Consider the following 27,772-nt stretch of genomic DNA (forward strand, 5'->3'; position numbering starts at 1 on the left):
ACTGGGATTAATATTGCTGGAGATATTAAATCATAAACAGCTCTACCCAGATAAGACTTTTTTTTAAATTAGCAAATATGATATCTTTCAGAGGAGTGAAAATATGTGATAATGTTAGAATTCAGCCAAAATACTTTGCAGACCTTGGTTTTAGGTCACAACCAACAAATAAAAAAAAATCTGAGAATCGGGATTCTGCCTGATTTGACATGGAATGACCCTCCTAACAGTGCAAAACCTGCTAACAGCCACAACATGTCAGTGTCACTGCTGTGATGCAAAGTATCTACCCATACAACACCTGGCCAGTGGTGGTCCTATGGTGGTGCCTCTTCATTGACTGACAGTGTAGAGGGTCTAACAGGGTGCATAGCATCAGATGGGATAAACTCAGTAAATGTATATCTACAAATAGAAATGAAATGACCAGAGAGTGCTGCTACAACCTAGGTGTGGAGAATATTTCCATTTTTGTAGTAAATACCAACCTTTTTTTTTTTTTTTGTAGTTTGTTTTGTGTAAGACTAAATGGGTATTTCACATAAGGGAGAGCTAATATATTTATATATTCCACATAAGCACAAAGCTACAGGCCTTAGCTAATTCAGTATAACCTCACGACTGCATGTGAGATACTGCTTTCATACAACAGTTCTATGAACAAGAAATTAATATAGAATAACTGATATTTAGGACACAACATGGTGGAATTTCACACAGTGAACACTGAGAACACAGGCGAGCGGAGTGATACACACAGTGAAATGTCAGAGTGGTTATATTGAATATCAGCACTATTGTAACGCCGCTCGACCAATCAAATGAGTGGGCCGGAACTAGGTGTTGTATAACAACGCTCTCTAATCAGAGTTCATAGTGCAGAGTACTGTTTCCTGTCAGGGATCACTACTGTCGTTGATGTGCTTGGTGTTTGAGCTGGACTGAGCATTTTTCTCGATAAGTTCTTTACTCTTTCAGAGTGCGCGTTTTCATCAACGTAGGTGTTCAGAAGCTATGCCAGTACTCATAGATAACATTTACTCAGTTTTAATAGTGTCTCCTTTTACCGAAGTGACCATTATGTGTACTTTAATGCGCGTGCAGACGTTTTTACTTATGGCATTTGTTCAGTGTTCAGTATTGCTTTCTGATTAATAAAGCCATTTAGCCGTTCGTGTAGAACTGATGCTGTTGTAGTAGTCCATAACGCTACAGCGGGTTGTTTTTTCATTAGTTTGTTTTAAAAAAAAAAAAATGCCTCGCTGAGTTGTTCGTAATATGCTCTCTGTGCGCCATCTAGTGGCCAATATAAGGAACAGCATCTGTGCGTCCATCTAGGTAGATAGATAGATAGATAGATGGATAGATAGATGTAGAGAGAGACTTGTTTACTGTCTCACACACACACACACACACACACATATATATATATATATAGATAGATAGAGAGAGAGAGAAACTTGTTTACTGTCATATATATATATATATATATATATATATATATATATATATATATATATATATGTGTTATATGATGTCATTAGATAGATAGATATACTTTTATTGATACCGCAAGGGAAATTATGTTACAGCATAAAGAATAAAAATAAAAGCAGAATTGCAGATCTACAAAAGCATACTGAATATTAAATAAAGATATGTACATCAAAAAGAGTAATATTAATAAATAAAAGAATAAAGGAGCAATAAAAACAGATGTGCAAAAATGGCAGTGAGTAATATATGCAGCATATGTATGATATAACTGTATGTACAGACGGTTGTGCATGTGCAGTAGTGTGTTCACCTATCACACAGAAATGAGCTGTTGTACAGTGTTATGGTGAAAGGTAAGAATGATTTCCTAAAACGTTCTTTATGGCAGCGGAGCTGAATAAGTCTACTGGAAAATGAGCTCTGCTGTCTTTGTAGTGTGTCATGAAGGAGGTGAGATGGATTGTCCATGATGGAGAGCAGTTTGTTCAGTGACCTCCTACTCTTCACTGACTCTCACGTCTCTAGGTTTTGTCCAATGATAGTTCCAGCCTTGTGAATGAGTTTTTTTGATCCTGCTGGCATCTATGACACTGATGCTACTCCCCACAGCATAGTAGATGGCACTCGCGTGAATTCTGTATGTTCATCTATTTACTACAGTCCATAAATCTTGAGCACTCGTAATTATATTCAAGAGCAATTCCACAGGCTTCAGTACATGTTGAAAATGTACAGTATATATTAGTAATCAGTTCTTCTTAGCCATTTCCTCAATGATATGTGGAAAGAAAGTAAAGTTACAAACTGGCAGTATTGTGAAATGTTAAACCATAACAGTTGCTTTATCATTGACACCCTTAAAATTCTTTCCACAAACATTCTACACATTTTACGGTGACATTTCCATGTTTGATTTAAGTGGCAATGCACATATATATGTTATTAAATGTTGTCACACCCAACCTGGATGATGTGTGTTCTATTTTCTATTAGGATGAACATTATGGCTAAGGTGTGTCTGGCTGATTTTGAGGAGTATGCCAAACAGCATCTCGCCAAAACTACCTGGGATTATTACGCAGCTGGAGCAGATGAGTGCTGCACCAGAGATGACAACCTACAGGCCTACAAAAGGTACTTTATCTATTCCCTTTATGTTAATCCCTCACAATGATGAATGTGTGTTCACAAATGCAAATGTAAGAGACTACCTACTATTAATGGACCATCTAGCTTACTTGAAGATGAGTTAATTAGTGGACGAGTAAATACATGAATAAAATCAGTCAAAATATTTCAGAAATAAATAATCCAAAAACTCTTCTTATTTTCTTGCTTGAAATCACCACCAGGATCCGTTTAAGGCCACGGATCTTGCGGGACGTGTCAGTGAGTGACACACGAACTACCATTTTGGGCACCGAGATCAGCTTTCCTGTAGGCATTGCACCCACTGCTTTCCACTGTCTGGCCTGGCCTGAGGGAGAGCTAGCCACTTCCAGGGGTACGTGTGAAAATACAGACATTCTTGGGTAAAGTCACAAGCTTTCAGTACTGTAAAATGTATTACAAACTTCGCAGTGTAGATTGATACATACTGATTAATCTGATTTCACGTAAGAGAGTAGATAACATTGTTTGTTTTTTGTAGGGCTTTTTCCTATTATGTAAGAACAACCAACACTAGATTGGGATATGGTGCCATTTTCTTGAGTTGATGCAGTATTTTCCACTATCTCCATCCTGGTTTTAATCTGCTCCTGCAGCCACAGAAGCTGTGAACACCTGTTACATTACCAGCACTTACTCCACATGCTCAGTGGAGGAGATCTGTGCAGCAGCTCCAAATGGCTACCGCTGGTTCCAGCTCTATGTGTACCGTGACCGCAAACTATCGGAGCAGCTCGTGCACAGAGTGGAGGCACTCGGCTACAAGGCCTTGGTGCTCACAGTCGACGTTCCGTACACTGGCAAACGTCGTGATGACATCCGCAACCAGTTTAAGCTTCCCCCTCACCTGAAAGTGAAGAACTTTGATGGCATGTTTGAAGTAATGATATACGTACACTAGAACTACTTCTTTTCCACACACTGTTTTATGTCTAAGCTATGTTTAAATTTTGTCAAATGTGATTGTGTTGACCCATTAATTTTTTTTTGTTGTTTCAATGTTCTTGTGTTGGTGTGTGTGTTATGTTTATTGTTAAGCCTGAATGCTTCCTCGAACAGGACACTGCAGGTCCTGAAGAGTATGGCGTTCCGTCCAACACGTTGGATCCATCCATAAGCTGGAAAGACATACACTGGCTGCAGTCTCTCACCCGCCTGCCCATTGTCATTAAAGGTATCCTGACTAAAGAGGATGCAGAGCTGGCTGTGGAACATGGTGTCCAAGGGATCATCGTATCCAACCATGGAGGCAGACAGCTGGATGGGGGACCAGCCACAGTGAGAAGCAGCATTGGTTTTAGTGGTTTCACAGCATATGTAACTTATACTCTACAGTGCAGCTTTTTAGTCACTTCTTTGTTTCCAATTCTAACAAGTTCTCTTTCCGTTCCTCTTTTACTCCTTTCTTCCATCTGTCCTTGTCCCCTGCTCCTGCAAACAGATTGACTGTTTGTCTGAGATAGTAGACACAGTGCAAGGCCGGATCGAGGTGTACATGGATGGAGGGATTCGCACAGGCAGTGACGTGCTGAAGGCCTTGGCTCTGGGAGCCAAGTGTGTGTTTATTGGAAGACCTGCAATCTGGGGCCTTGCTTACAAGGTAACTGTGAGGGAGGGAGTGCGTGTGTGTGTGTGTCTGTGTGTGTGTGTGTGTCCATGTTGGAGTTAACACCACAAGTGTAGCTATGAATATGACTACTGGCAGTTTAGTTTTGAATTTTTGCGCAGTCTGTCAGCAGTGATGCTCATGTCTGTTTTGGGCAGGGTGAAGAGGGTGTGAAAGAAGTTCTGCAAATTCTAAATGAAGAGTTCCGTCTATCCATGGCCTTATCTGGTACTTCTAAGACTCATCATGTTCACTGTGTCTCAGTGCATTCTCAGTTAAACAATGAATGATTGTACATCACAGTTCATTTTCCTCATTAACGTCTCTCTTGTCTGCTCAGGTTGCAGAAATGTGGCTGAGATCAACAGGAACCTCATTCAGATTTCAAAACTCTGACCAAATAGAAGCAAATAAGGGCAAGCTCAAGATCAAGATAAGCTTCAGTTCAGCATTCTCTATAAGACATCTTTAATGGCTATCTTGTCTCTCAAAGGCTGATGAGCACAGAATGGATGTAGTAAAATGGTTCACACTATATTATTCATTCAAATAAACTATGTACATGGGCAGCAAAAATCCTTAACACTAAAAATGATTTAATATGATTGAAGAGGCATTTCATGTGTTTGTAAGTTAATCAAGGCTCGTTAGCTAACTAACACAAACTGCAGATATGACTACTAGTGATTTATCAATGACGTGTGTAAATATATGACACCTGAGGGCCAAGTTGGATGGTTTGGTAGCAGGAGATCATAATGTTTGGTAAGTGAAGGTGGGTTTTAAGGATCGTTTGTAGTGCAGACCGATAATACACTGTTTATATCTAGTTGTGCAGTGTATTATGAGTAGATGGAGAGGTTTGGTGACAAAAAAGGGTTTAGAAAGTCATTACAAAGAAGGATAAAATAATGTCTTGTGACACAGGATTATGCATTACCTGCCATTAATTGCTATAATTGAATATCTGAAACACAATATCAGTAACACTGAATAATAAACTTTATTGCAGAGCTGGCTCCGGTTGATTATTTAATGTCTTGTCTTGAGGGCATCTGTTTTAAGAATTAAAAATGAAATAAAAGGTTATGTTAAGGATAAAAGTTATCATTTAACAAAGCATTCTGCAAAACCAATGCATAGACTCTGTTAATTTCTATCATGTCAAATCCATGATGATATTATGAGTATAGGTATAGCTCAGATAAATGTGGTGCATGACACCGTTCTTCTTACACAGCTATTTAAAGTAAACTGTAGACTTTGGTGTGGTCTGCTACTCTTTGCACCGTTAAAAAAGATTCACTTCAGCACTAAAGGCAAGAGATCAAAGAATAGGGAAACACCACTATAAGGTACGAGACAAAGGAATTAGATGGTGAGCGTGGAGGTATAAATACACACACATAAATGGATAGTATGTACAGGATCACTCTTCCTGCTTCATCGCTGTGTATGAATTTACCCCTTAATGTCAGTATAGAGAACTGCTAAAAGTGACCTCTTGAGAAATACAACATTAAAAAGAGGAAGAAAAGATATTGCATGTGTCTGTGTGAGAGAAAAACGTAGACAAAAAACTAAGAAAAGAGAAGTGACACAGGAAGTTGAGTGGCTTGTGGTAAACAGCTCATAGCAGTAGCAGTGAGATGCTTAGTGCTGTGATGTACAGAAGACCTTGAACCTTGACAACATATCAGTGTTCGGTAAGTTCCTGCATAGGAAACCCTTTTCTTGCATTCTTTAAGGAAATGCTATGATATTATGAACATTTTTTATTCTTTTTGCTATATAAACCTTTTGCTATATGACATATGTATTTGGGGAGCATTTAATTATGAACTGTGCCAAAGACATTACACATTTAAGTGTAAATGATGTAGTCAAGTAAATGACAGTAATGTGAAAGTTTTGGACATCTATTTTGTGTCTTGCCACGTTACACCTGTTCTGGTGGTTTCTGTATGTAGGGTGCATACAAGTCTTGCTAACCTCCTTTCACTTCCTTTTTTAGACACTCAGCTCTGTGCAAGTGTTTTCAGTGTGATCCCAGAACAACATTTAAACATTCTTTTGCCTGTCACGAATACTGTGAGAAGTGACTGAATTATTTTAACTTCACAAACATGGGGTAAGATTTGTTTCTTTTCATTTTTTGTTCATCATAAAACATCACATGAGATATTTTGACAGGAAAGCTTTGAAGGAATTGGCATAAATTAATGGAATGTTATTGAAGTTTTCACTCTGCATTGCAAATACAATGCCTTCATACTGATTAGCATCCAACTGCTCAAAGCAAATGCTGTTGTATAGATTATATAGACCGACTAAGATTCCTTAGAGAAGCACAAAATAAATTAATTTGACATTGCTGAATGTAGCTCTTTGTATACTTTGCTAAGATGACAATGTTGAGTATTCACATGTGTGCACAACCTGAGACCAAGTAGAATATCTCTAGATGCTGCTGTCTAAATAATCATTGCTTGTAGACTCACTTCTATAGATCACCACTCAGGTGCTGAGTGGGCGGACATTTATTTGACTTTGTGGTTAATGAATCAGTTTGTATATAGTTTGGGACTTGCAAAGTGTTTTAAATCACTACTCATTTGGCAGATTTTATCCAATGCACTTACAGTTGAGTTGGGCAGATGTTAAGGGTTACAGGTTTTGCTTAAGGGCCTTTGTTTAAAGGAACGTACAATGAGTAGACCAGAGCCTTAACTGTTGAGCCACCACTGCCCACTGTCTTTTAGATCCTCTGATAATGCAGTTTTACCCTAGAAGCAGATAGAGTTTCTTTGAAATTTCCTGTAATATACCAAGCCATCTTACGTCATCCCATACCACACAGTGGGCATCTGCTTTGTCTCCTTTTTGCATTCATCTTTTGTGGTAAGCTGGCATGTTTTTTTTGTGATCAACATATTTTTATTTTGCTCTTATCTGGGAAGCCCCTACTAGCTCTCTTCCAATAACTGCAGATGCTTGCATTTTGGTCATTATGTTGGAAACCATGATGCAAGTAACATCTGCTTTTTGTGATCCTCAGAGCAAATGTACTTGAGCAATGAATATTGTATGGTAAAATAAGCATGGACCAAATTGTCCCTAAACTTTAACCAAGGATAAAACTGTGAATATGTAATATATCTTTTCTTTATAGTAAAATATTCTTTCAGAGATTTCTGTAGAAATATTTGAATTATAACACAAACACAGCTCCTGGTGACTATTAGATGCATGCACATAATTTTTTTATCGGTCTGATAAAGGTTCTCAATCACAGTCAAAGGTATCCACTGCATAGCATTGTGTTTTTGTGTTTTCAATAACACACATAAGCACTTTAGCTCATTAAACCCTTGACAATTACTTACTGTGTCATATCTGTCATATAAGACTGGTCAACCACAGGAATGGGTTGTGTGTGAATGGTTTCCAGTACAGCAAATGAGGAAATCAAAATGGTTTCAGCTTCCAATGACCCAATCTGCTTTCTTTCAGAAACAGTGGAGAGGAGGGAAAACTGCACAGAAAACTGTCTCGCATAGGGAGCAGGAGTCAGAGAGAACCACCAAGACCTCCACCTCAAGCGGAAAGGCCTCCACCTGCCACCCCACCCAGGCAACCTGAGCCTGCTCCAAAACCTCCAGAGGCGGCTGCAAAACCTTTAGAGCCTGCTCCCAAACAGCAAATGGTCTCTCCAAAGCCCCCTGACCCCTGCTTAAAGCCTAGTATTCCTCCCAAACCTCACATACAGGTGTTCAATAGCACAGAGCATGGAAATGCCATACTCAAGGTAAAGAATATTATTTTGCTTAATGAAAGCATGAAACAAAGGAGGATTCAGTTGTTGTTGCCATATTTTTATTAGGGTAGAATAGAACAATTTGCTCATAAGCACTTTCTAAGCACAAGTGTAATGTTTTGTCAGGGTCTGGATAATTTTCGCTGTGACAGAGCCTTGTGTGATGTCACTCTGGTGCCTGGCGATAGCACTGAAACCTTTCCAGTTCACAGAGTGATCATGGCTTCAGCCAGTGACTACTTCAAGGCCATGTTCACAGGTGAATCCTGAACATAAAAAGAATTAAACAATGTTGACATGTTCTTAGTGCTCAAATAAATGGCTCAGATTTTTAAGATTCTAACACAAACTGTCCATTTCACAAATGGCCCTCTGTCTGGCAGGTGGAATGAAAGAACAGGAGCTGGCTGAAATTAAACTACATGGTGTGAGCAGCACAGGCCTGAAGAACATTATTGAGTTTATTTATACCTCTCAGCTAAGTCTGAACTTAGTCACCCTCCAGGACACTCTGGAGGCTGCCAGTTTCCTCCAGGTGCTTCCAGTTCTCAACTTCTGCAATCAGCTACTTAGCAGTGAGGTATATGGCTTTTACATCGAGTTTTTATAATTCTGAAATTGCTGAAAATCACATATACCACAGGTATGTAGTGTATTGAAAGAACAACTTGTTTTTTTTTTCTTCATATGGCAGGTCACAATAGAAAACTGCGCAGAAGTTGAGCGCATTGCTAATGATCTTCTCCTGGAGGATGTCCAGACCCACATACACAACTTTGTCTGTGAGAATTTCTCAGCTCTAGTGCAGAGTGATCGTTTTCTGCAGCTTTCTGAGGCCAGCATTGCGTATGCCCTATCAAGTGATTCACTGAAAGGATTCTCAGAGATGGAGCTCTATCGCACTGCCCGTGCTTGGCTGGCACATAAACCCAGCGAACGCCGGCCCGCAGCCTACTCCTTGATGCGCCACGTTCGCTTCCCCCTGATGAGCCCTGCTGAACTCCTACAGATATCTCAGGAGGACCAGATTGATGAGACAAGTGATGAGGAAAAAGACGGCAAGGAGCCATTCATGCGTTCTGACACAGCTTGCGTGAACCTACTCCTGGAGGCTAGCAACTACCAGATGCTGCCGTTCCTTCAGCCATCACTCCAGACCGAGAGGACTCGCATTCGTTCAGACACAACACACCTTCTGGCTCTGGGTGGGGTGATGAGGCAACAGTTGGTGGTGAGCAGGGAGCTTAGGCTGTATGATGAAGAAGGAGGAGGCACCTGGAGGGCCCTCCAGCCAATGGAAGTGCCTCGCTACCAGCATGGAGTGGCTCTTTTAGGGGGCTTCCTTTACATTGTAGGAGGGCAGAGCACTTATGACACAAAGGGTAAGACAGCAGTGGACAGTGCGTACAGGTACGACCCTCGTTTTGACCGCTGGTTGCAGGTGGCCTCCCTGAATGAGAAGCGGACATTCTTCCATCTGAGTGCCCTGAAAGGGAAGCTCTATGCTGCTGGGGGGAGAAACGCCACTGGCGAGATTGGTAAGTTTCAGAGATTTAGATAAAATAGATCTCTAGAACTGGCTCTCACTGGCTGTATGGCAGGTGGCTTGTGTACATGATTTAAAATGCTTCCAAGAATGCATAAGCAGGATTCCACTTTTCAGTGTGATATGGTGTTGCTTGATGATTTGATGTTGTGTGATATGCTGTGATATGGATGAAATTCATAAACGCTTACCATTCAATAACTTCTTAAACACCCAGTTTAAGAGTGGTCAGTTGGCATGTCCAGACTTACATTTCTCATGCTTATAAATATATATATATATACGTTTCTATTTTTTTTTTTTTTTTTGCATAGTTATTAAATAATTCATAGTTGTTCCTGTAAATAATACACTATATGGCCAAAGGTTTGTGGACACATTACCGTCACACCCATATGTAGCTCTTCCCCAAACTGTTGCCACAAAGTTGTAATCGCACAATTGTCTAGAATGTGCTTGTATGCTGCAGCATTATGATTTCCCTTCACTGGGACTAAAGGGCCCAAGCCTGTTTCATCATTACAGTGCCCCTGTGCACTAATCAAGGTCCATAAAGACATGGTTTGCCAAGGTTGATGTGGAAGAACTCGAGTGGGCAGAGCCCTGACCTCAACCCCACTGAATACCTTTGGGATGAATTAGAACGCTGACTGCACCAGGCCTCCTCACTTGACATCAGTGTCTGACCTCACTAATGCTCTTGCGGCTGAATGAGCACAAATCCCCACACAGCTACGTTCCAAAATCTAGTGGAAAGCCTTCCCAGAAGAGGCTGTTATAGAAGCAAATGGGAATCAACTCCATATTAATGCCTATGGTTTTGGAATAGGCACATATGAGTGTGATGGTCAGGTGTCCACATACTTTTGGCTATGTAGTGTATGTTTTAATATGAGTAACTGAATGATAAGTTGAGACTTTAAGGACTTAAAACTCTAGCTTCATACTATTATGATAAATGCCACATCAGTGTCTACTTATACAATTGTCTTGGGAATGCTACAAATTCTATAAATTTCTACTAAAATCTTCTCCAAAGACACGGTGGAGTGTTATAACCTGAGCAAGAATGAGTGGACCTTTGTTGCGCCCATGAGTGAGCCTCATTATGGCCATGCTGGTACAGTACATGGAGGACTAATGTATGTGTCAGGTAAGAACCAAAGTTTTTTTAAAAGATTACTAATTATACAACATTGTCTGGTTAAAAGCCAAAAATCAAGTTACCATCCAGTCTAGAGAGAAAAAAATATACAGTAGTAGGGAGATAAAGAGGGTTCATTATCTAACTAATTTAGGCTCATAAACTGTATTTTCTTGACTTACTTCAGTCTGACCAAGCTCTTTAATAAAATGTTTAAAAGAGGATCCCACACAAGTTCTTTACACAACCTTCAGGCTACAGTAATAACAGTTCCTAGCAACTCTACACATGAAACCCTTTTCCTAGAATGAGAATGTTAAAAACTTGATGCCTTTCATTTCAAATGAATCTATTTGTTGCTGGTTCTTTTATAATATACTGACCTTTATTCAGATACGTGCGAGTTATGACTAGCCTGAAAGCCTGGGTGGGTGGGGGGTTTTGGTAATTGGGTGAGGTCATTTAGCACTCCTAACCACATCCTTCCTGCTGACACTATTACAAACTTGCAGATGCTCAACAACCCAGTGGATAAGTAAAACATCAACATACCAGTGCAACATCAACAATAATACAACAAAGTTTTATTAGATAAAGAAATTAAATATGCCAATATTTATCTTCCTTCATTAGGGGGAATAACGAGAGATGCTTTCCAGAAAGAGTTGTCTTGTTATGACCCACACACAGACTTGTGGAGTCGTCGTGCAGACATGATGGAGCTCCGTGGACTCCACTGCATGTGTACTGTAGGAGACCGACTCTATGTTATGGGTGGAAACCACTTCCGTGGAACAAATGACTATGATGATGTCCTCACTTGTGAATACTACACTCCTGATATTGACCAGTGGACAGTGGTGGCTCCAATGCCCCGCGGTCAGAGTGATGTTGGTGTGGCCGTGTTTAAAGGCAGAATCTACGTGGTCGGAGGCTACTCTTGGAACAGTCGTTGTATGGTGGACATTGTGCAGTGTTATGACCCTGAAAAGGATGAGTGGGAGAGGGTCTTTAATGTGTTGGAGCCTTTAGGTGGTATACGTGCTTGCACCATGACTGTACATCGTCCAAGTGGGTCTGTAGATGAAGCACAAATACAGGAATGTCCGCTCCAAACAACTAAGAGCTGAGGAACAGAGGAAAAATGTTTTTACATGTCTGAGTCATACACAACAATACTATATATATATATATATTTTTTTATTTGAATGGAATGAACAGCATATGATATATACATAACGCTTACTTACATAATGTGGCTCTATGAAATGAATCCCAGCTTATTTGATTCGTGTGGACTTTTTCATATGGACACTTTCTTTTGTACCTACTACTGATCAGGAGTACAATATGGACAATGAGTTTTGAGGAACAAGCTTGAAACTGTGAATATTGTTTATGTGCATTGTGTGTATTAAGTTACTTTTTTTACTCTTTGTGTACCATTAACAAAACAAGACCTGCTTTATATACAATCTCTTTCAGAACTATATTTCAGTAAAGTATAATGGAATAAATACCTCAAATATCTCAAATATAGCAATTTGGGTAAGTTGAAAAACATTCTAGAGATAATGCTATATCTGATAAAAGCATGGCTTCTTCACCAAATGTGCATCATTCTGCTGACCACAGATTGTACTGGTGCAATGGTTTTCAGGCTGTTACATCAATACTTCAATCTGTTAAGAATCATTAATCGACGAAATCAGTGGCAATCATTAATCGACGAAATCGGTGGTGCAGGAAAGTGCAAAGATTGGATCATTAAATGCACTTTATACAGAAGTTGGAAAAATGTGTTTAAGTAATGTTTTCAAAGAATGTAATCATCTGGAATAACCAAACATGATAACTATATTATCTATTATATATTGTACATTTATGGTTCAGATTTAGCCCAGGTTGATTTACTTGGCCAGATGAACCAGATTATAGCCAGATTGTGCCTCAAATGTGCATTTCATCTGAGGTGTTATTGCAAATAAGATCATGGTTGTGATGAGCTACAGAACCGGCCAAAGCCATGATGATGATAAATGTATAATGTGTTCTATTGCTTAAATGTTGCAATAGCAATAGCAATATCCTATTCCGATAACACTGGATGTGAAGCGAGAATACCCTAGATAGGATGCCAGTCCATCGTAGGGCACCATACACACACCATCATGAAAACATCAGTTGAGGGAACCTTTGGTGAGAATGGTGCTCATCACACCAGTACTTTTCCAGAGATGTGTGGAATCTACGTCAAGATGCATTGAAGTTCTAGTGTCTCATGGTGGTCCAACATCTTACTATGATTCATGTTGGGGTTTTTTCTTTTTCATTTGTCATACAGTATTTAAAATAAGACATGGTGATAGATCCTTCAAACAGACTTTCTCACTGTGAAAGTGCAGACCTCTGAGTATTATAACCTTGACAGTTTAGTTCTCACAGAATGCTTTTCTCCCAGGATTCTAATCTCTAAAGTGGCATTGGATTTGTCCTTGGCAGAAAGTTTAAAAACATGTCTCCCTTCTCGTCGCTCTGTGAGCCTTCGGACATCGGCATTTTCCTTCTAATACCTGAGTGACTAGGCAGTCCTTTTCTCCTTGTCTCTGGAACATTCTAGGCAGCAGAAACTGTAGCTATGTCTTTTACCAGAGATGTGTGTGTGGTAACAGGAGCGTGTGGCTTTCTAGGGGGAAAGCTAGTTAAGCTACTACTGGAGGAAGAGAATCTTGCAGAGATTCGTCTGTTAGACAGATGTATTCGACCTGAACTCATACAGTCGCTAGAAGGTAAATGTCATTCTTGACTTTTTAGCCTTTCTCTCTAATTCACTGACAAACCCATGTTGTGCTGGGGTTTTTTTTTTTTTTTTGCATTCTTTTTTTACATTCTCAACAGTCATGTAGTTATGAAAGTATGTGAAGTATTGTTCAATAAAATGAAATTTACAACAAGATAAATCACATGTACCTGTAATTTTGCTTTTAGCTTTGGACAAAATCTTCAGAGAACAAACAGCAGAACATTTAATAATCATTTGTAACATGTTTAATGGTTGTGGTTATTAGATTGCCAGGGTGAGACAAAATTGAGTACATTTGAAGGTGACATCAGGGACAGTGACCTGCTGAAGAAAGTGTGTAAAGGAGCATCCATCATTTTCCACACTGCCTCTCTCATCGATGTCACTGGAGCTATTAACTACAGTGAACTGTATGAAGTAAATGTGAAAGGTGAGGGGTTATTTGTTGAGTTGTCATGTGTTTTCTTTAGCTTGTATTTATTCATAAGTTTATTATAAACCTAAAGGCATACATTTATGTTCCTTTTATACCTATAAGATGATGCAATCAACAAATCTCAAATCCCATCATGAATCCTATTGAATGATGTTTGAATCCTATTGATCTGTTGCCACAAGTAAAGTTAAGCACAAGAGGTAGAGAAAACCTGTGGATACAAAACATTAAACATAACAATTAGTATATTCAGATTAGAGTCATAACCAATGAAACATGAATACATTATTCTGAAAGATTCTATCTAACAAAACCTAAACCACTATGACCATGACCAGATAGTTACAAGAATGAATAATTAAATGCTGAATGACCATGCATGTTGAGTAGTTAATCATTCATTCTTAATAACTGCCTGGTCCGACAGTCCCACACACATCTCTAGTTGAGACAAATTCTGAATTTGAATGATGTAGCTGGGGTTTAGAAACTGTCAGAGTATTAGAGGCATTATGTTTTTGAGTTGTCTGTGTGTCCGTCAGTCAGAGATTCTCGTTAGTGCAATATCTCAAACACAAGTGGTTGAATGTTTGTAGGATTTATATGAAGCAAGGTCAAATGTCTGAGAGATTTTTCTTCAATAGCTTCCTTCCTGTATAGACGTACATGTTCAAGGGCATTTCAGGCATACAAATTAGCAACCAGAAGGACTAGATTTGTTGGTGGCAATGGCATCAAGTTCTATTTGTTTAACTAGTGTTTTCCAGTGTTTCTGAGGACATAATGGTAGGGTTCAAATTTAATTTTAGAAAGAAAAATAAATAAATGTAAAGACAGACATAAAAAATCTTCCAGTTCACTTCAGGTTTAAATCTTAATAGAGATACAGATATAAGGATCAAAATATCTGAAACAGATACAGAAATTGATACAAATAATCTTATTGCGTTTCACCCCTAATACAGAGGCAACAGAGTATTGAGATATTGAATGCAACAAAACAATTTCTTTTGTTCTAGGTACCAAATTGCTTCTAGAGGCTTGTATCCAGGAGAACGTTGCTTCCTTCATATACACCAGTAGCATTGAGGTTGCTGGGCCAAATCATCGCGGTGACCCTATCATCAATGGCAATGAGGACACAGTGTACAACTCTTGCTTAAAGTTTCCCTACAGCCAGACCAAAAAGGAAGCTGAACAGCTTTGCCTTAATGCCCAGGGTGAAATGCTTCAAAATGGAGGCCAGCTGGCTACCTGTGTTCTCAGGCCAATGTATATATATGGAGAGGGCTGCCGGTTTACTTTAGGCCATATGAGGGATGGAATCCAGAATGGTGATGTGTTACTGAGGACTTCAAGACGTGAAGCCAAAGTCAATCCTGTGTACGTGGGAAATGCGACTCTTGCACATCTGCAGGCTGCACGAGCCCTGAGGGATCCTGAGAGGAGAGCTGTGGTTGGTGGAAACTTTTACTACATCTCAGATGACACTCCACCTGTCAGCTATTCTGACTTCAACCACGCTGTTCTGTTACCACTCGGCTTTGGCATACAGGACAGACCCTTATTACCTTTCCCCATTCTGTACCTCATCTGCTTCCTCATGGAGGTGGTGCAAGTCGTGCTCCGTCCCCTTCTACGCTTTACCCCACCACTGAATAGGCAGCTTTTGATAATGCTAAACACACCTTTTACCTTCTCTTATCAAAAGGCCCACCAAGATCTGGGATACACTCCTCGTTATAACTGGGAAGAGGCACGTAAACAGACTACTGATTGGCTAGCATCTGTCTTGCCCAGAGAAAGACAACAAATCAATATGAAATAAAAACCCGCAATGGTGTACTTTTTGTTTCACTCAGTTTCAAATAGAATTTGGCTGCTTTAAATAGTTAAATCTCTTTCTACATGCAAAAATCTAAAATCTTTCAAATGTGAGGTTTTAAAAAGAACAACTTATTCCTCTTAGGTGTTAGAGAACATACTAGTAGCAGAAAATAATTATTCAGCTCATGTCAAGAAACCTTTAATTAAGCTAAACAAAGCTAAATTAGTTTGTTAAAGAGTGTTTTTCTCTTGTCTTATTGTTTATTTCTCTTTTTTTGCCATGACTATGTTTAATATTGATCCAGAATGTGGACTATGTAATATGTGTAAAGATTATGTTATTTGAATGATTTACTTTTATTTGAAATAATATAATCAATGCAAAAACAAAATCAATAAAAGATAAACATTGCAACACTGCACTTTTTAAGTTCCGACTTGAGTATATCTACACAAATCAGTCCATTTTAATTGGAATAACTTACAGTGCCTACACCAAGATAAGATTTGAATAAAGTGTTTGAACCATTGTCTTACAGCTCTTCAAACCTAAACTAAAATAACTCTCAGATGCACCAGTGACCAGTGCCAAAGTGCAGAGTCCAGCAGCATAACACAAACAAGCATTTAAGCCCAGTGAGGTCATGCATTCACAGCCAGCTGTAGCACAATGAACACAAGACATTTGTTTCACATTACTTGAGTTTGATGTTTCTTCACCAGCTGCAACTTCTGCTGCCTCTGATTCACAAGATGGATATTGCGAGTTAATCCCACAGATTCCTAACTGTCGCTGTAGATTATAAAAACAGGATTGAAGGGAAGAGTTTGCCGAAATCTCCCTCATCTCACTTGATGTTTTTTTTTTTTAAAAATCAGTTTTCAAGGATTTTTTTTTCAGGATTTCAAGCCTTACTTGGACTACTGGCTACAGAATAAGAAGAACAGATCAGAGAACGGATCAGGTTTGGCAGGATATATGAACAGAAATGTTTATTTGACATACAATAAAGAAGAAATCACATCAGTCATAAAAGCAGTTTAAAGTCTCTGAGTGGCACATCCTTCAGGCAGGTCTTCATTCTGTGGAAAAATGACTTGGAAATGTATAAACGTAATCTGCGCTCTTCTTTCACTCTGCATTACATCGGTGGTAGGTAAGTACACTGCTGTTTTATAAGATGACAAGAAATTCAACTAACAATCTGATGGCACTATTAAAAAAATAAACTGAAACTGCTTGTATTTGACCTCGTTTACTGTCAATCAGCTGTTCAGGGAATAGAATAAAAAAGGAAAACAAACAGTTTGCCTCCATGCTGTTAATAAACCCATGTACTGAAGCACCATAGTATCACCTATATGATATTCTATGATACTATACAGCTATAAGATAGCTATTACATTTCATATACACACAAAAAGAAACACCTAAATTAATGGTTGATGATTTGATGTGGCTCTTCTAAACATTACTGCAAAGTCTAATGTCGGTTTAAGAAATAAGATGACATTTTACTTCTTAGTTTTTTTCATAAACCCAAACACTCCTGGATTAGTTTATTAAGTCTATTCATTTTAAAGCATATTGTTCAGTAATTGCTATGATTTATTCAGTAGCTATTGTCAAACAAATAGGAACTATATGTAGTTAGAAGAGGGATAATATAAAGTCTGGTTATAAGTTGATTGGTTTCAAAGGTTATAAAAGCTTACCTTCTGAAAAAAGACGTCAACAGTTTGAGAAAGAGAAAGTGTCTCATCACCACTGTCATTTCATAGTGTAGTGTTCACTAATCCTGGGAGGTATGACTAAAAATGAAACTCAGATACTGATACTAGAAAAACTTTTTGAGCATATAAAATGTACTGTTAAAGTGCATCAACTGTTCTCACCCAATATCTCCATGTCTCTACATGCTCACAGTTAGTGATGAAGAACCCAGAGCAAACTGTGCAGACTTCAACACAACATTGCAAAAATACAGACAAATGAAAGGTGTACACGTCCAGTACCTGCTCCTAACACGAAGGAATGCAGACTGCGCTAGTCTCTTCACCCAAGACTGTCTGAACCATACACAGAAACATACTGCACACTTTAACAGTACCCTTCCCACTAAAGTCATTATTCATGGATATAGGTAGGCAAAATTTTGCACTCTGATCATTGTTAATGTTAATTGCACCCTTTGTTTCACCAGGATAAATCTATATATCTCCCCTCAATATAATGCCATCTCTTGTAGGGCTCTAGGCAGGAAGCCCTCCTGGGTCAGGGGCTTAGCCCAGGCTTTGTTAGAAATGGAGGATGCGAACATCCTGGTGGTAGACTGGCTCTGTGGAGCCTCTTATGACTACAGCCAGGTTGTGTATAATTACAAGGAGGTGGCTGTGCAGATATCAATTCTTATAAATCAGCTTACGGTAAGTGTGTTATATTAGTATAATATATTATTTCTTCAAGCACTTGCAAGATAGTGGACAAACATTCATCAGTGTGTGTCATCTGAGATATGTAACAGTGCTCTTTTGTGCTGCTGATACAGACCAGTGGTATTAATCTGGAATCATTCCATCTCATTGGCATAAGCCTGGGAGCTCATGTAGCAGGATTTGTGGGAACTCTGTTTGCAGGCAAACTGGGACGAATTACAGGTGAGGAACCACTGTCTGCATTACCATCAGCTGAAATAAGTTACATATCAGACTACAAACCAAGCAAAAGCAAGATGTCCATGCCTGTATAATGGGTTGTACTTACCCATTTGAGAAAAGCTCCAGGACAAAGTGATTCCTTAAACATGTCAGATTTTTAAAACATAATGGAAATTTCAGCCTTGTAGCTGTGTATACTTTTATTTGTTATTTCTGAAGAAATACCAGGATGCAGAAGTTATTATGGAGCAAACAAAAATCTTATGCACATTCACACTTCTTTAATTAAACTTTATGAACAAGACTTTCCACTATATTGAGAGAAAACACTACTTTTCTGTGACAAATGACAAGGCAAGCTTTTGTTGACATCTTAGATTTTCTTCTCCTGCTTCCCAGTAAGCATTACATTCTTCAGAATAATCAGTTAAAACTAAGGAAACCCTCAAGCTTTTGCAATACTTTCACAACACCTAACACTGTAAGTCTATTTTTCACTTTCATGGTAATTTTACTTTTAGAGTAAGTTCAGTCCTCTTTTCCAAAATGTTTCCACAGGTTTGGACCCAGCAGGGCCCATGTTCAAAAATGCTGACCCGTCTGACCGCCTGGATCCCTCGGACGCCATGTTTGTTGAGGCTATACACACCGACTCTGACTGTGAGAATTCAACAAAACCTCATATAACTTTAAGCCTGCTGTAAAGTGAGGATAATAACAGCCAATTCTCCTCTTTTCTGCTGAACTGCTCACACAGAGCCTCATTTTCATTCTGCTATTGTATTACTTTGCATCATACACTGCTGCTTATCATGCTACCAGTTCTACTCTCAAGTAACTCAATCCTATTTTAATTATTTCACTTACATTTGGCAGATTTTGGCATTTCTATTCCTGTTGGACATGTGGACTTTTTCGTAAATGGTGGCCTGGACCAAACTGGATGTGTACGGTCAAGTTTTGCATCAAGTATGTGGACAAATCAAGTATGTGAACAACTCTTCGTAGCTCTCCGACTCAGTTACAACAACAGGGATAAAAACCAGAAAATCTTCCTTTATGTACATTTTCTGCAGACACATATGCCATTTGTGTTTATATTGTGTATAAAAATATAGTGTTTCAGCAAATCTAGATCTAGAGACTAGGGATCTAGGCAAATCTAGGGCCTTCATAATAAGGAATCATAACAGTTTATTGAGTAATTACCGTAAACCATAAATATAATTGCACTTAGCTATGAAGGTGAAGGTTATACAGGCTTAAAAGGAAAATAAAGCAGCAGTAGCTGAGGATCCTGGTTTGTTGTCAGTTTTTATTTATTTTCCAGTGTATGGCTATGTAATCTGTGACCATATGAGGGCGCTGTATGTTTACATGAGTGCACTAAATGGCTCCTGCGCACTCACTGGCTTCCCTTGCTCCAGTTATGAGGATTTCCTGGCCGGCCAATGTACCAGTTGTGATGGCACCTTCAACAACATTTGCCCACAGATAGGTAAAATAATACTTCTGATAACTGATCCCATTATATATTACAATAGACAATCTCTGCAGTCTCTGTAAAAAGATATGATAAGTATATGCTTTTTATCATATGAAAAAAAGGATAACATTTTACTAAAGCTTGGTGTTTATAGGGCAACATGCCACCTTCATGAACTTTTAATCGCATACACCTTCATAAACATTTATTAAGGCTTATTTCATTAAGCACCATGTGACATGAATGGCTTTCTTCAAATCTGATGTCAAGTTTGCATAACTTAATGGAGTATCGCAAGACGGTGGAGAGATTTTTCCATGTGGAAAGTTCTCTCCATATCCACATGGGTTTCCTCTGGGTTCTCCAGTTTCCATCCACCTCCCAGAAAAATGCCCCTAGGTGTGAATGAGTGTGAATGTGTGTGTGCATGGTGCATGTGATGGACTTGCATTTCTTCCACATGTTACTTAACTCAAGCCTGATGAAAACAGTTTGTCTTATAAAATGTAGGTTTAGGCCAGTTGTCATGGTGGACTTATGCAGTCATTGTGTAGCCTTATGAACTCCATCCTAAAACTGAAAAAAGACAATTTTATATTATGTACTTAAATCCATCTAAATCGTTATTGCTATGATTCCAAACCAACGCAATATGTTCTCTGTGTATGGTGAACAAAACTGTAGTAGGACAGGTGAGAATCAGCTGGTTATAAAGGTTATAAAGACTTATTAGTAATAGCATATATTGATGTAATATGTTTTATGTCAATATGTGCTATTGCTTTTTTAAAGACAGTTAAATAAACTCAGTTTGAACTCCCATTGAACTCCCTGTTCATCTGTGTGTTTGTGTCTTAGGCTTGCTGAAGAACAGTGGGCTAACAGTGTCGCCATTACCCATACATGGGAAAGTCTACCTCCTGACTACATCTGAAGTTCCCTTTTGTGGTGGGCTTGTTTTTCTAATATATCATTATGTTTCAGCTGAGATGAAGATTAATAAGTATGCTCTATATGGACACAGATTAGAGAAGTTTTTTCTTAATAGTCTTCCATGGTTTTGAACTAACATATGAAAACCCACCTTGCACAAGAAATCCGTATTCCTGTTGAGTTCATCTGTGCTTTGTCTTCCTTCACAGTCCATCACATAATGATTGAGCTGAAAGTGTCCCCACTGATAAAGAGTGCAGTGGTGCAAGTCACCCTGGTCTCCATGCAAGACATCAAGACAAAGCAGAAATTCCACCTGTGTGTATAACCTCTTTCCAGTTTATCCACTATTAGCACCAACTACAACTAAAGCCCTTATGGAAACCAGTCACATGCATTTCACACGTGATCATACATTTTTCACATGTGATTATGTGAGTAATATCTGGTCACCTGAAAAACACACGAAGGTGCATTTCAACATGCTACTGGTATACTTGTGTATAGAGTGTGTTACTGTTTGCACAAAATAACCAAATTTTTATCATATCATATACTCAGAATGGTTTTCTGTATACATATTCCAGACAGACAGACAAAACCGTTTATAAAAAAGTGGTCGGGCACCCTGAGCGTCTATGCAAGATTGATTCCATTCATCTGATGAATACTGGAGCATTATTATACAGACAAGGGAACATCCACTTTGAATACATCTGTATCTCCAGGATCCCTAAAATGAGGTAAAATCAACAAAGTCCATAAAGTATGAAACATATGTATATGGCAGTGCATACTGTTAATGTGAGTGTGAACTGTGTGTTACTGTTTCTGTCCTATGTTTAGGAGGATGGACACATTGTGTGTGGAGAACATAATGATTGGCAGGAGTACACCATGGTCACATGACTTTATCCAGATGTGCTGAACATCAGGGGGGAGAGAGCAAGCTCCACACAATGGAAAAAATTGGCAGATGCATCTTACAAATGCACCGATGCACAAAGAAGACACATTAGAACTGCAGATGTAAAGACAACAGCATTTATTAAAGTGTTCCATTAAAGCACACATTTTGCATGTATAGGGTAAAAAAAATACCATCTACAAATGCGTTATTCAGTAACATTTTTCAGGATATTCAGTCAGATATTACAGAGCAATTATACAATTATGCCTTTTAACACTGGTCAATTACTAGAGTTCAGTTTGATGATTTCTTTCCTCCTAATATCAAATAATGCAATACTGTAGAGATGAAAATCCTTTATGTTGGCATCTCGTTTGTCTTATTAGATAAAAATTTTTGTTTGACTTTTGTGATATACAGTAGCTTGGCAGTCTGGCTATTATTTAATGTAAAATTAAGTGTGAAATTAATAATAATAATGTTCAGGCAAATTTATGTACAACATTTGGTAATTAAAATGTAGCATAACTCTTAATCTACTGTAGGCAAATTGTAGACTGGGATCAATATCCACCATGCACTGAATTTTCACTGAGGTTTTATTAAGGAAGAATTGGCCCCATGAAAATACATTGATTCCTTATGGTGAAATAAAGACTCACATAAAGTAGCATATACTGGTTGAATGTTTTCCCTGTACTCATTTATCCTGTGTTTTAAAAAAATGCAAAAAAAAAAAAAAAAAAAGCAAAAACACAATGTGACGTGAGGAAATGAAGTGAAAAGTGAAGCGGAACTTTTACTTACATTATGATCTACAAAAATACTAACACTACAGGCTTAAAAACAACATTAAAGCAAAAAAACCATTAACATTATACTATAATGGTATTAACATGGAACCCAAAACTATTTTAGGCTTTGTCGATCAAGGCCAGTGGAAGGGATTATTACTGCATTAATAGTATAGATAAATCCTTTCTAAAACCTCTTTAAGATGTCCAATTTACAGTATGTCTCTGTTCTATAGAAACATAACCTACAGTATGACAGCAGAGGAAATGAGAAGCATGTAGTGAGCCTGCTGAGGCCCTGGTTCCACTCTTGGCTTTGTTTATGGATTAGATTATTTTTAGAGCCTTGGGGTATCCGTGGGAGCCAGTGGAGCACGTCCTCTTTGATATCGAAACCTTCCAGGAGTATCACCCTCTGTCAAATTTATGAAGAAAATCAACAAGTAGTCATTTGCAATCTTATGGCAATAGCATACCATTATAGAAGTGCTTCTATAGTAACTTATATTAAGATTGTTTTGAATCCGTACTGAACCACTACAATTCCCGCTCTAAAGCATGTTGTAGCCTATCTGTCCACATAGCCCAACCCATATCTCTCATTCCTCCACAGGCCTTGTGCACAAGGTCAGCATTTCAATGACAGTGGAGCCCATTTCCTCCCATCAGCTGTCCTGCATGCCATCTAATACCACCCTTTCCACCCCCTCATGAAACGCAATATCACCTGCAGCTGGTGCAAGCATGAATTTCAAAAGAAGCAAGAGGTGGATTAATGGAGCCTACAGTTTTGGATCACTGGTTTGCTCATGACTTTCCAGCCATTAAACAAACAAATATGCAGAATGATGAGACACTTGGCAAAAAAAGTCTTAACTGACTCATATTCACTAATTATATTTGCATTTTCCACTTATATTAAAATGTATACTGTATTAATTTGTTATATATGTGGCAAGGAAAGAGCCCCATGCCTTCTCTCTCCTTTGACTCACACCAGGCCATGTAGACACAAACACACGGATACATTCAAAGAAGCAGTGATTTACTGCACAACTTGCAAAATTTCAGTTCTGTTTTGCTGCATAGAATAAGTCTATTTTAATCTTTTTCATGCATACAATAACAATCATGGAAGAGTTAGATGTTAATTGCACATTCACTGCAAAGCACATTCCTCTCCTGCATTCTCTGAAGTTAGTCAAATGCTTGATGCCAAATGAGTGCAACAGTGCCACTTCAAAACACACTGCACAACACACGCTTCTCCCCACATTACCAGTCCTAACCTATTTGTGTGTACTTACATGTAACTTAAAAAGTGGCCCAGTGTGTTAGCTTCAGCACCCTATTTTCTACTTCAAATAATCCCTTTCACTCCCATAGTCCACTAGAGAGCCTATCATGTCAGCAAAGTCCTCGAGGACTAGGCTGGTTGAGTCCTCACCCGAGGGCATCTCAGGATCCGCAGCCCAGGAAGAGTGTCGCTGGGAAGGCTGACCTTTGAGAAGTGGATCCTTCCTCTGTCCTTGTTGAGAGCTTGCTGCACCTACATTCTGGGTGCTGGGTGCTGGGTCTACTGGCACGGCTGTCTGATTCCCTTGGCTTCCCCTGGGTGGGGAACAGCCACTGCCCCCCTCGCTACTTGGTGGTGATGGGGCAAGAACATGGTAGAGGCTGGGCAGACGGATGTCAAGGTGTACTCCACTCTTGGCAAACAGTTTGTCATTAAGAGAGTAGAGTTTGTCTGCAATGTCACTGCCAAGCATAACAGAGAAGAGACGAGCAATGTAGCGATCTTTGGCCAGAAGGAGATAAAGCCGTCGGCGGCGCCAGGAGATGTAGTGGCAATCCGTCTCTGCTGTTAGTGTCACCTGAGGATGGGGGAGATCCAAGTGTTCAAGAGATATCAGTTAAATGTTGGATGTGAAGTAGGTATTTAAAGATATTGGCTATTCTATATCAAAGATTAGATTGCATTGCACCATATTAGAGCTTAGGGACTCTAAAAGCATGTGTTATGGCACCTGGAAATTTCCCTCCTCTGTTGGTCTGAGGGATTCCCATTCCGGAGAATCCAGGAACTGGTGAGGGAATATGTAATGAAGGAACTGACCTTCTAAAGACACTCGAATCCTATGAATTATAGAAAAAGAGAGCAATGGGTGGGGTCTATAGCCAAACTAAATATCACTAAATATTGAAGTGTTATGCCATTCAAAACAAATCAAAAATAACCATATAAACGGAATGCCTAATCAAATACCATTGATTTAAATACAGTTGAGTTGATCAGTTGATCCTCTTTACAAAAAATTGTAAATTAAGATCAAGATGGTCAAGATCTAGATTCCTTATTCATTGAAGCTGTGACAGTCAAATCTGATTGTAAAATGAGCTCATTCATCAATTTCATCTTAGGCTTGGACCTATCTTTAAAATTAAACTCATGTCTGGTGAGAAAAAAATGGTTGATTTGCAGGCAAATAATCAAAATCAATATCACCATCATTAATAATTAGGGCTCTATAGTAAGTAGAGTCATAGGCAATAAGTACTAACAATATAAAACATGATACCATTTGAACACAGAGGACCCTTGTACTAAAATGTAGGTATAGTGTCAATGCCCAACTTATAACTGTGTATCAGAATAAGCAGATCTGGATCTTTATCAGCTCATTATTCATTTATTTTTAATAAAGTAATAGGTGCTTTTATATACACCTTTTGGACAGATGGGGTGTTCAAAGATGAATTTTTTTTAAGATTATTACATAATTTGGTAGTGTGATTTATATTAGTCCTATTGGACTATCCACTGAAACTTTGTTTTTACTTTTTATTCTGTTTTTGGGGATACCAAAAAGAACATCTTTATTTTGTGCAGCCTCTGAAACAAGCCCCTCCGATCTAGCTGCAATGAAATGCTATTATTTTTTTCTATTATTATTTCTCCATTTATTCCTTTCCTCCTATCTTGGATAACTGTAGCTTTCTGAATACGTTCCTTTTTAAGTAAATTATATGTATATAAAGGTAAAGTGGGGTGTGTCTTACACATATGACATGTAAATGAGGGACCAGTAAGAGGAAGCTTGCATCCACATAGCTACAGCTGCATAAATTTTTTTTGGAATTTCTTGCACTCAAATATATGCTTGTTTCTATGCAACTTTAATGAATAAATGCCATTAATCAATGTTTCCACTGTAAAACACTAATCCTGAATGTTCTTACTAACCTTCCAGAGAGTAGAAAGGAAAGCTGGTCAATGGGTGTTTTTCCCTCTATAGCATAAGTCTCCTCAGCCTTGAGAGCGAGCACCTTGTTCTCACAGGCAGCAGTGATCTCTTTGAACACCTGCACAGGTACAGCCAGTGGCAGATAGACTGCAGAGTAGAGGGCAGAAAGCTCCGCATTGGCCAGACCATCCCGCAGCAGCCGAAATATCAGGTGGCACACCTGGGCTAGACACTGCAACATCAGCAGCAGGTTCCAGAGAAAGACATCGAGGCCACACACTGATAGCCAACCCCACAATGCCAAACATAGAAAAGCAGGAGCCAGGAAACTGAAGATGTATAGTGCGCCATAAGTTCCACTGCCACCCATGTACCCTAAAAAGAGGATGGTGTTACCCAGATGGTAGATGGCACCCTCTGTGCTGTTGGTCCATTCTGTACATAGTGAATGACCATAGATTATTGTATCGAAGCTAAAGTTGGTGCTGCTCATGTTCTACTCTCACAACATCCACGTGAAAGAGATTTCTTCAGAGTCCAGGAGGAGTCTTTAGAAGACTGTATTTTTTTGTTTTGTCATAAATCTTCCTTTTTCAGTGAAGCCAAAGTCTTCACACAGAATATAAACTCAAATATGAAGTTACAAAATGTTCCCCTTTGCCTTCTTAGCCACTTCCTTATTCCCTTTGCCCATTATAAAAAAAAAAACATGTGGAATGTAGCTGCCTTCATTCTGTGAGCCTCTTCATCTCTCTTGCACCCTTTCTGCCTTTAATTTCCACTATATCACCTGCTATGTCTCGTCTCCCCGTGTCCCTACTCCCTCCTACAGTGGAGTGAGCACTGCTGGAAACACAGAGCAGGAAAGGAATGGGCTGGGGTGGGAAGTGAGACACCCCTAGAAGGATAACCATGTTTGGAATTGAAATCCAAGGAGGAAAGAGTCAAAGACAGAAAGCAGACCAGCTACTTAACATAACACACCATGGCAGGGAGAGTGAGCTGAGGGACGATAACAAGTGTGAAAAGCAAAAGCTTTCAAGGGCTTGCCATTTTTTCGTACAGTAAAATGACGATTTTCTCTTGAGAATAATTGGCTTAGAGGAGATGTGTTCTGGGTTTTGGCATGAAGTAATGCTGGAGATTCTTATTTGGGTAGAATTACAGAGGTCATGTTACATTGTTTACTGTCCCCTCTTTGACAGTCTGTCCTCACAGTGCTACATAACTTGGTCCACAAGCCACTGTGAGAGGGCTGTACCATTTTGCCTGTGGGTAGGGGTGCAGAGGCTAGGATTAGTTTACTACTATTTTATGACAGTTCAACATCCAGCAGTCTTCATAGTGGTGTGGGAATAGTCTAAGGTACTTTAGTGTTTTAGGATAATGCATGTGTATATTTGAGTTGAATATATATATATATATATATATATGTACATGCAAAGAAATGCTGTAGAGCAAAGATGCCTTCAAAAATAATGAAACTAAATGTTTCTACATTTAAAAAAAATACTATAAAGAGCAGTAAACAGTAATAAATGAAACAAAGTCAATATTTGGTGTGACAATCCTTCGCTTTAAAAAAAAAAGTTGTCTCGGGTACAATTAGTGCAGTTTTATAAGGAAATTGCTGTAAGTGTTACTGAGCATCTTGCAGAAGCGGCCGCAGTTCTTCTGGAGACTTTGACTGTCACACTTCCTTCTTATTTTTGCAGCAAAACCCAGCAGCCTTCATTATATTTTTTTTGTCTGAAAAGTGTCTCTTATGTAATATGCTGCTTTCTTTACTGACATACATACGTTTTTCTGTAACATTTAATTTTGTGCTGGAAAACTAATGTTTAGAAATCTAAAATGTTTTTGTACTGAATCAATAATGTAGAAGTCATAAAATAAAAAT

The 27,772-nt window shown here is 38.8% G+C and overlaps 5 protein-coding genes across 11 annotated transcripts; 4 read left to right on the forward strand and 1 right to left on the reverse strand.

Annotated features, from left to right (window-relative positions):
- Window positions 1-857: 857 nt before the first annotated feature.
- hao2 (hydroxyacid oxidase 2 (long chain)) lies at window positions 858-5,286 on the forward strand. 3 transcript variants are annotated; one of them, XM_026911363.3, is made up of 9 exons: window positions 878-997; window positions 2,023-2,134; window positions 2,491-2,631; window positions 2,850-3,001; window positions 3,264-3,547; window positions 3,706-3,945; window positions 4,109-4,267; window positions 4,432-4,501; window positions 4,614-5,286. In XM_026911363.3, the coding sequence occupies exons 3-9, from the start codon at window positions 2,492-2,494 to the stop codon at window positions 4,667-4,669; spliced, it is 1,101 nt and encodes a 366-aa protein (XP_026767164.1). In that variant the 5' UTR covers window positions 878-997; window positions 2,023-2,134; window position 2,491; the 3' UTR covers window positions 4,670-5,286. The 3 variants fall into 3 exon arrangements, with proteins under 3 accessions (XP_026767156.1, XP_026767171.1, XP_026767164.1); XM_026911355.3 differs by lacking the exon at window positions 2,023-2,134 and having other exon boundaries at window positions 858-997; XM_026911370.3 differs by lacking the exon at window positions 2,023-2,134 and having other exon boundaries at window positions 858-997; window positions 3,727-3,945.
- A 138-nt stretch (window positions 5,287-5,424) lies between these two features.
- si:rp71-68n21.9 (kelch-like protein 9) lies at window positions 5,425-12,315 on the forward strand. Of its 2 annotated transcripts, none has more exons than XM_034304595.2 (8): window positions 5,425-5,979; window positions 6,288-6,404; window positions 7,793-8,081; window positions 8,217-8,349; window positions 8,474-8,670; window positions 8,785-9,628; window positions 10,676-10,789; window positions 11,414-12,315. In XM_034304595.2, exons 2-8 carry the CDS (start codon window positions 6,400-6,402, stop codon window positions 11,908-11,910), a joined length of 2,079 nt encoding a protein of 692 aa, XP_034160486.2. In that variant the 5' UTR covers window positions 5,425-5,979; window positions 6,288-6,399; the 3' UTR covers window positions 11,911-12,315. The 2 variants fall into 2 exon arrangements, with proteins under 2 accessions (XP_034160486.2, XP_026767135.3); XM_026911334.3 differs by having other exon boundaries at window positions 5,428-5,979; window positions 7,787-8,081.
- A 409-nt stretch (window positions 12,316-12,724) lies between these two features.
- On the forward strand, window positions 12,725-16,371 carry hsd3b1 (hydroxy-delta-5-steroid dehydrogenase, 3 beta- and steroid delta-isomerase 1). Its single transcript, XM_026911344.3, has 3 exons — window positions 12,725-13,569; window positions 13,849-14,013; window positions 15,039-16,371. The coding sequence occupies exons 1-3, from the start codon at window positions 13,419-13,421 to the stop codon at window positions 15,845-15,847; spliced, it is 1,125 nt and encodes a 374-aa protein (XP_026767145.2). The 5' UTR covers window positions 12,725-13,418; the 3' UTR covers window positions 15,848-16,371.
- Window positions 16,372-16,503: 132 nt separating this feature from the next.
- Window positions 16,504-22,506, forward strand: pla1a (phospholipase A1 member A). 2 transcript variants are annotated; one of them, XM_026912857.3, is made up of 11 exons: window positions 16,504-17,003; window positions 17,774-17,990; window positions 18,096-18,273; window positions 18,396-18,504; window positions 19,063-19,164; window positions 19,381-19,473; window positions 19,817-20,002; window positions 20,849-20,938; window positions 21,133-21,241; window positions 21,511-21,666; window positions 21,770-22,506. In XM_026912857.3, the coding sequence occupies exons 1-11, from the start codon at window positions 16,940-16,942 to the stop codon at window positions 21,849-21,851; spliced, it is 1,386 nt and encodes a 461-aa protein (XP_026768658.2). In that variant the 5' UTR covers window positions 16,504-16,939; the 3' UTR covers window positions 21,852-22,506. The 2 variants fall into 2 exon arrangements, with proteins under 2 accessions (XP_026768658.2, XP_026768659.2); XM_026912858.3 differs by having other exon boundaries at window positions 16,505-17,003; window positions 19,835-20,002.
- popdc2 (popeye domain containing 2) lies at window positions 21,954-26,735 on the reverse strand. Of its 3 annotated transcripts, none has more exons than XM_026912861.3 (4): window positions 25,872-26,735; window positions 24,655-24,763; window positions 23,935-24,501; window positions 21,954-23,042 (listed from the first exon to the last, which is right to left on the reverse strand). In XM_026912861.3, exons 1-3 carry the CDS (start codon window positions 26,363-26,365, stop codon window positions 23,983-23,985), a joined length of 1,122 nt encoding a protein of 373 aa, XP_026768662.3. In that variant the 5' UTR covers window positions 26,366-26,735; the 3' UTR covers window positions 21,954-23,042; window positions 23,935-23,982. The 3 variants fall into 3 exon arrangements, with proteins under 3 accessions (XP_026768662.3, XP_026768663.3, XP_026768661.3); XM_026912862.3 differs by having other exon boundaries at window positions 24,075-24,501; window positions 25,872-26,734; XM_026912860.3 differs by having other exon boundaries at window positions 21,954-24,501.
- Between the last annotated feature and the right edge of the window lie 1,037 nt (window positions 26,736-27,772).

This window comes from Pangasianodon hypophthalmus, chromosome 5 (assembly GCF_027358585.1).
Source record: "Pangasianodon hypophthalmus isolate fPanHyp1 chromosome 5, fPanHyp1.pri, whole genome shotgun sequence".
Lineage (NCBI taxonomy): Eukaryota > Metazoa > Chordata > Actinopteri > Siluriformes > Pangasiidae > Pangasianodon > Pangasianodon hypophthalmus.

Coding starts and splice junctions, on each gene's coding strand:
- hao2 (XM_026911355.3), top strand. CDS start 2,492: ATGAACATTATGGCTAAGGTGTGTCTGGCTGATTTTGAGGAGTATGCC. Junction 2,632..2,849: donor AACCTACAGGCCTACAAAAG/GTACTTTATCTA, acceptor AATCACCACCAG/GATCCGTTTAAGGCCACGGA. Junction 4,502..4,613: donor TCTATCCATGGCCTTATCTG/GTACTTCTAAGA, acceptor TTGTCTGCTCAG/GTTGCAGAAATGTGGCTGAG.
- si:rp71-68n21.9 (XM_026911334.3), top strand. Junction 8,350..8,473: donor CTTCAAGGCCATGTTCACAG/GTGAATCCTGAA, acceptor TCTGTCTGGCAG/GTGGAATGAAAGAACAGGAG. Junction 9,629..10,675: donor AAACGCCACTGGCGAGATTG/GTAAGTTTCAGA, acceptor TCTTCTCCAAAG/ACACGGTGGAGTGTTATAAC.
- hsd3b1 (XM_026911344.3), top strand. CDS start 13,419: ATGTCTTTTACCAGAGATGTGTGTGTGGTAACAGGAGCGTGTGGCTTT. Junction 13,570..13,848: donor ACTCATACAGTCGCTAGAAG/GTAAATGTCATT, acceptor TGTGGTTATTAG/ATTGCCAGGGTGAGACAAAA. Junction 14,014..15,038: donor GTATGAAGTAAATGTGAAAG/GTGAGGGGTTAT, acceptor CTTTTGTTCTAG/GTACCAAATTGCTTCTAGAG.
- pla1a (XM_026912857.3), top strand. CDS start 16,940: ATGACTTGGAAATGTATAAACGTAATCTGCGCTCTTCTTTCACTCTGC. Junction 21,242..21,510: donor ACAAAGCAGAAATTCCACCT/GTGTGTATAACC, acceptor TACATATTCCAG/ACAGACAGACAAAACCGTTT. Junction 21,667..21,769: donor TCCAGGATCCCTAAAATGAG/GTAAAATCAACA, acceptor TCCTATGTTTAG/GAGGATGGACACATTGTGTG.
- popdc2 (XM_026912861.3), bottom strand. CDS start 26,365: ATGAGCAGCACCAACTTTAGCTTCGATACAATAATCTATGGTCATTCA. Junction 24,764..25,871: donor TCCTTTCTACTCTCTGGAAG/GTTAGTAAGAAC, acceptor TATAATTCATAG/GATTCGAGTGTCTTTAGAAG. Junction 24,502..24,654: donor CAGAGGAGGGAAATTTCCAG/GTGCCATAACAC, acceptor CCCCATCCTCAG/GTGACACTAACAGCAGAGAC.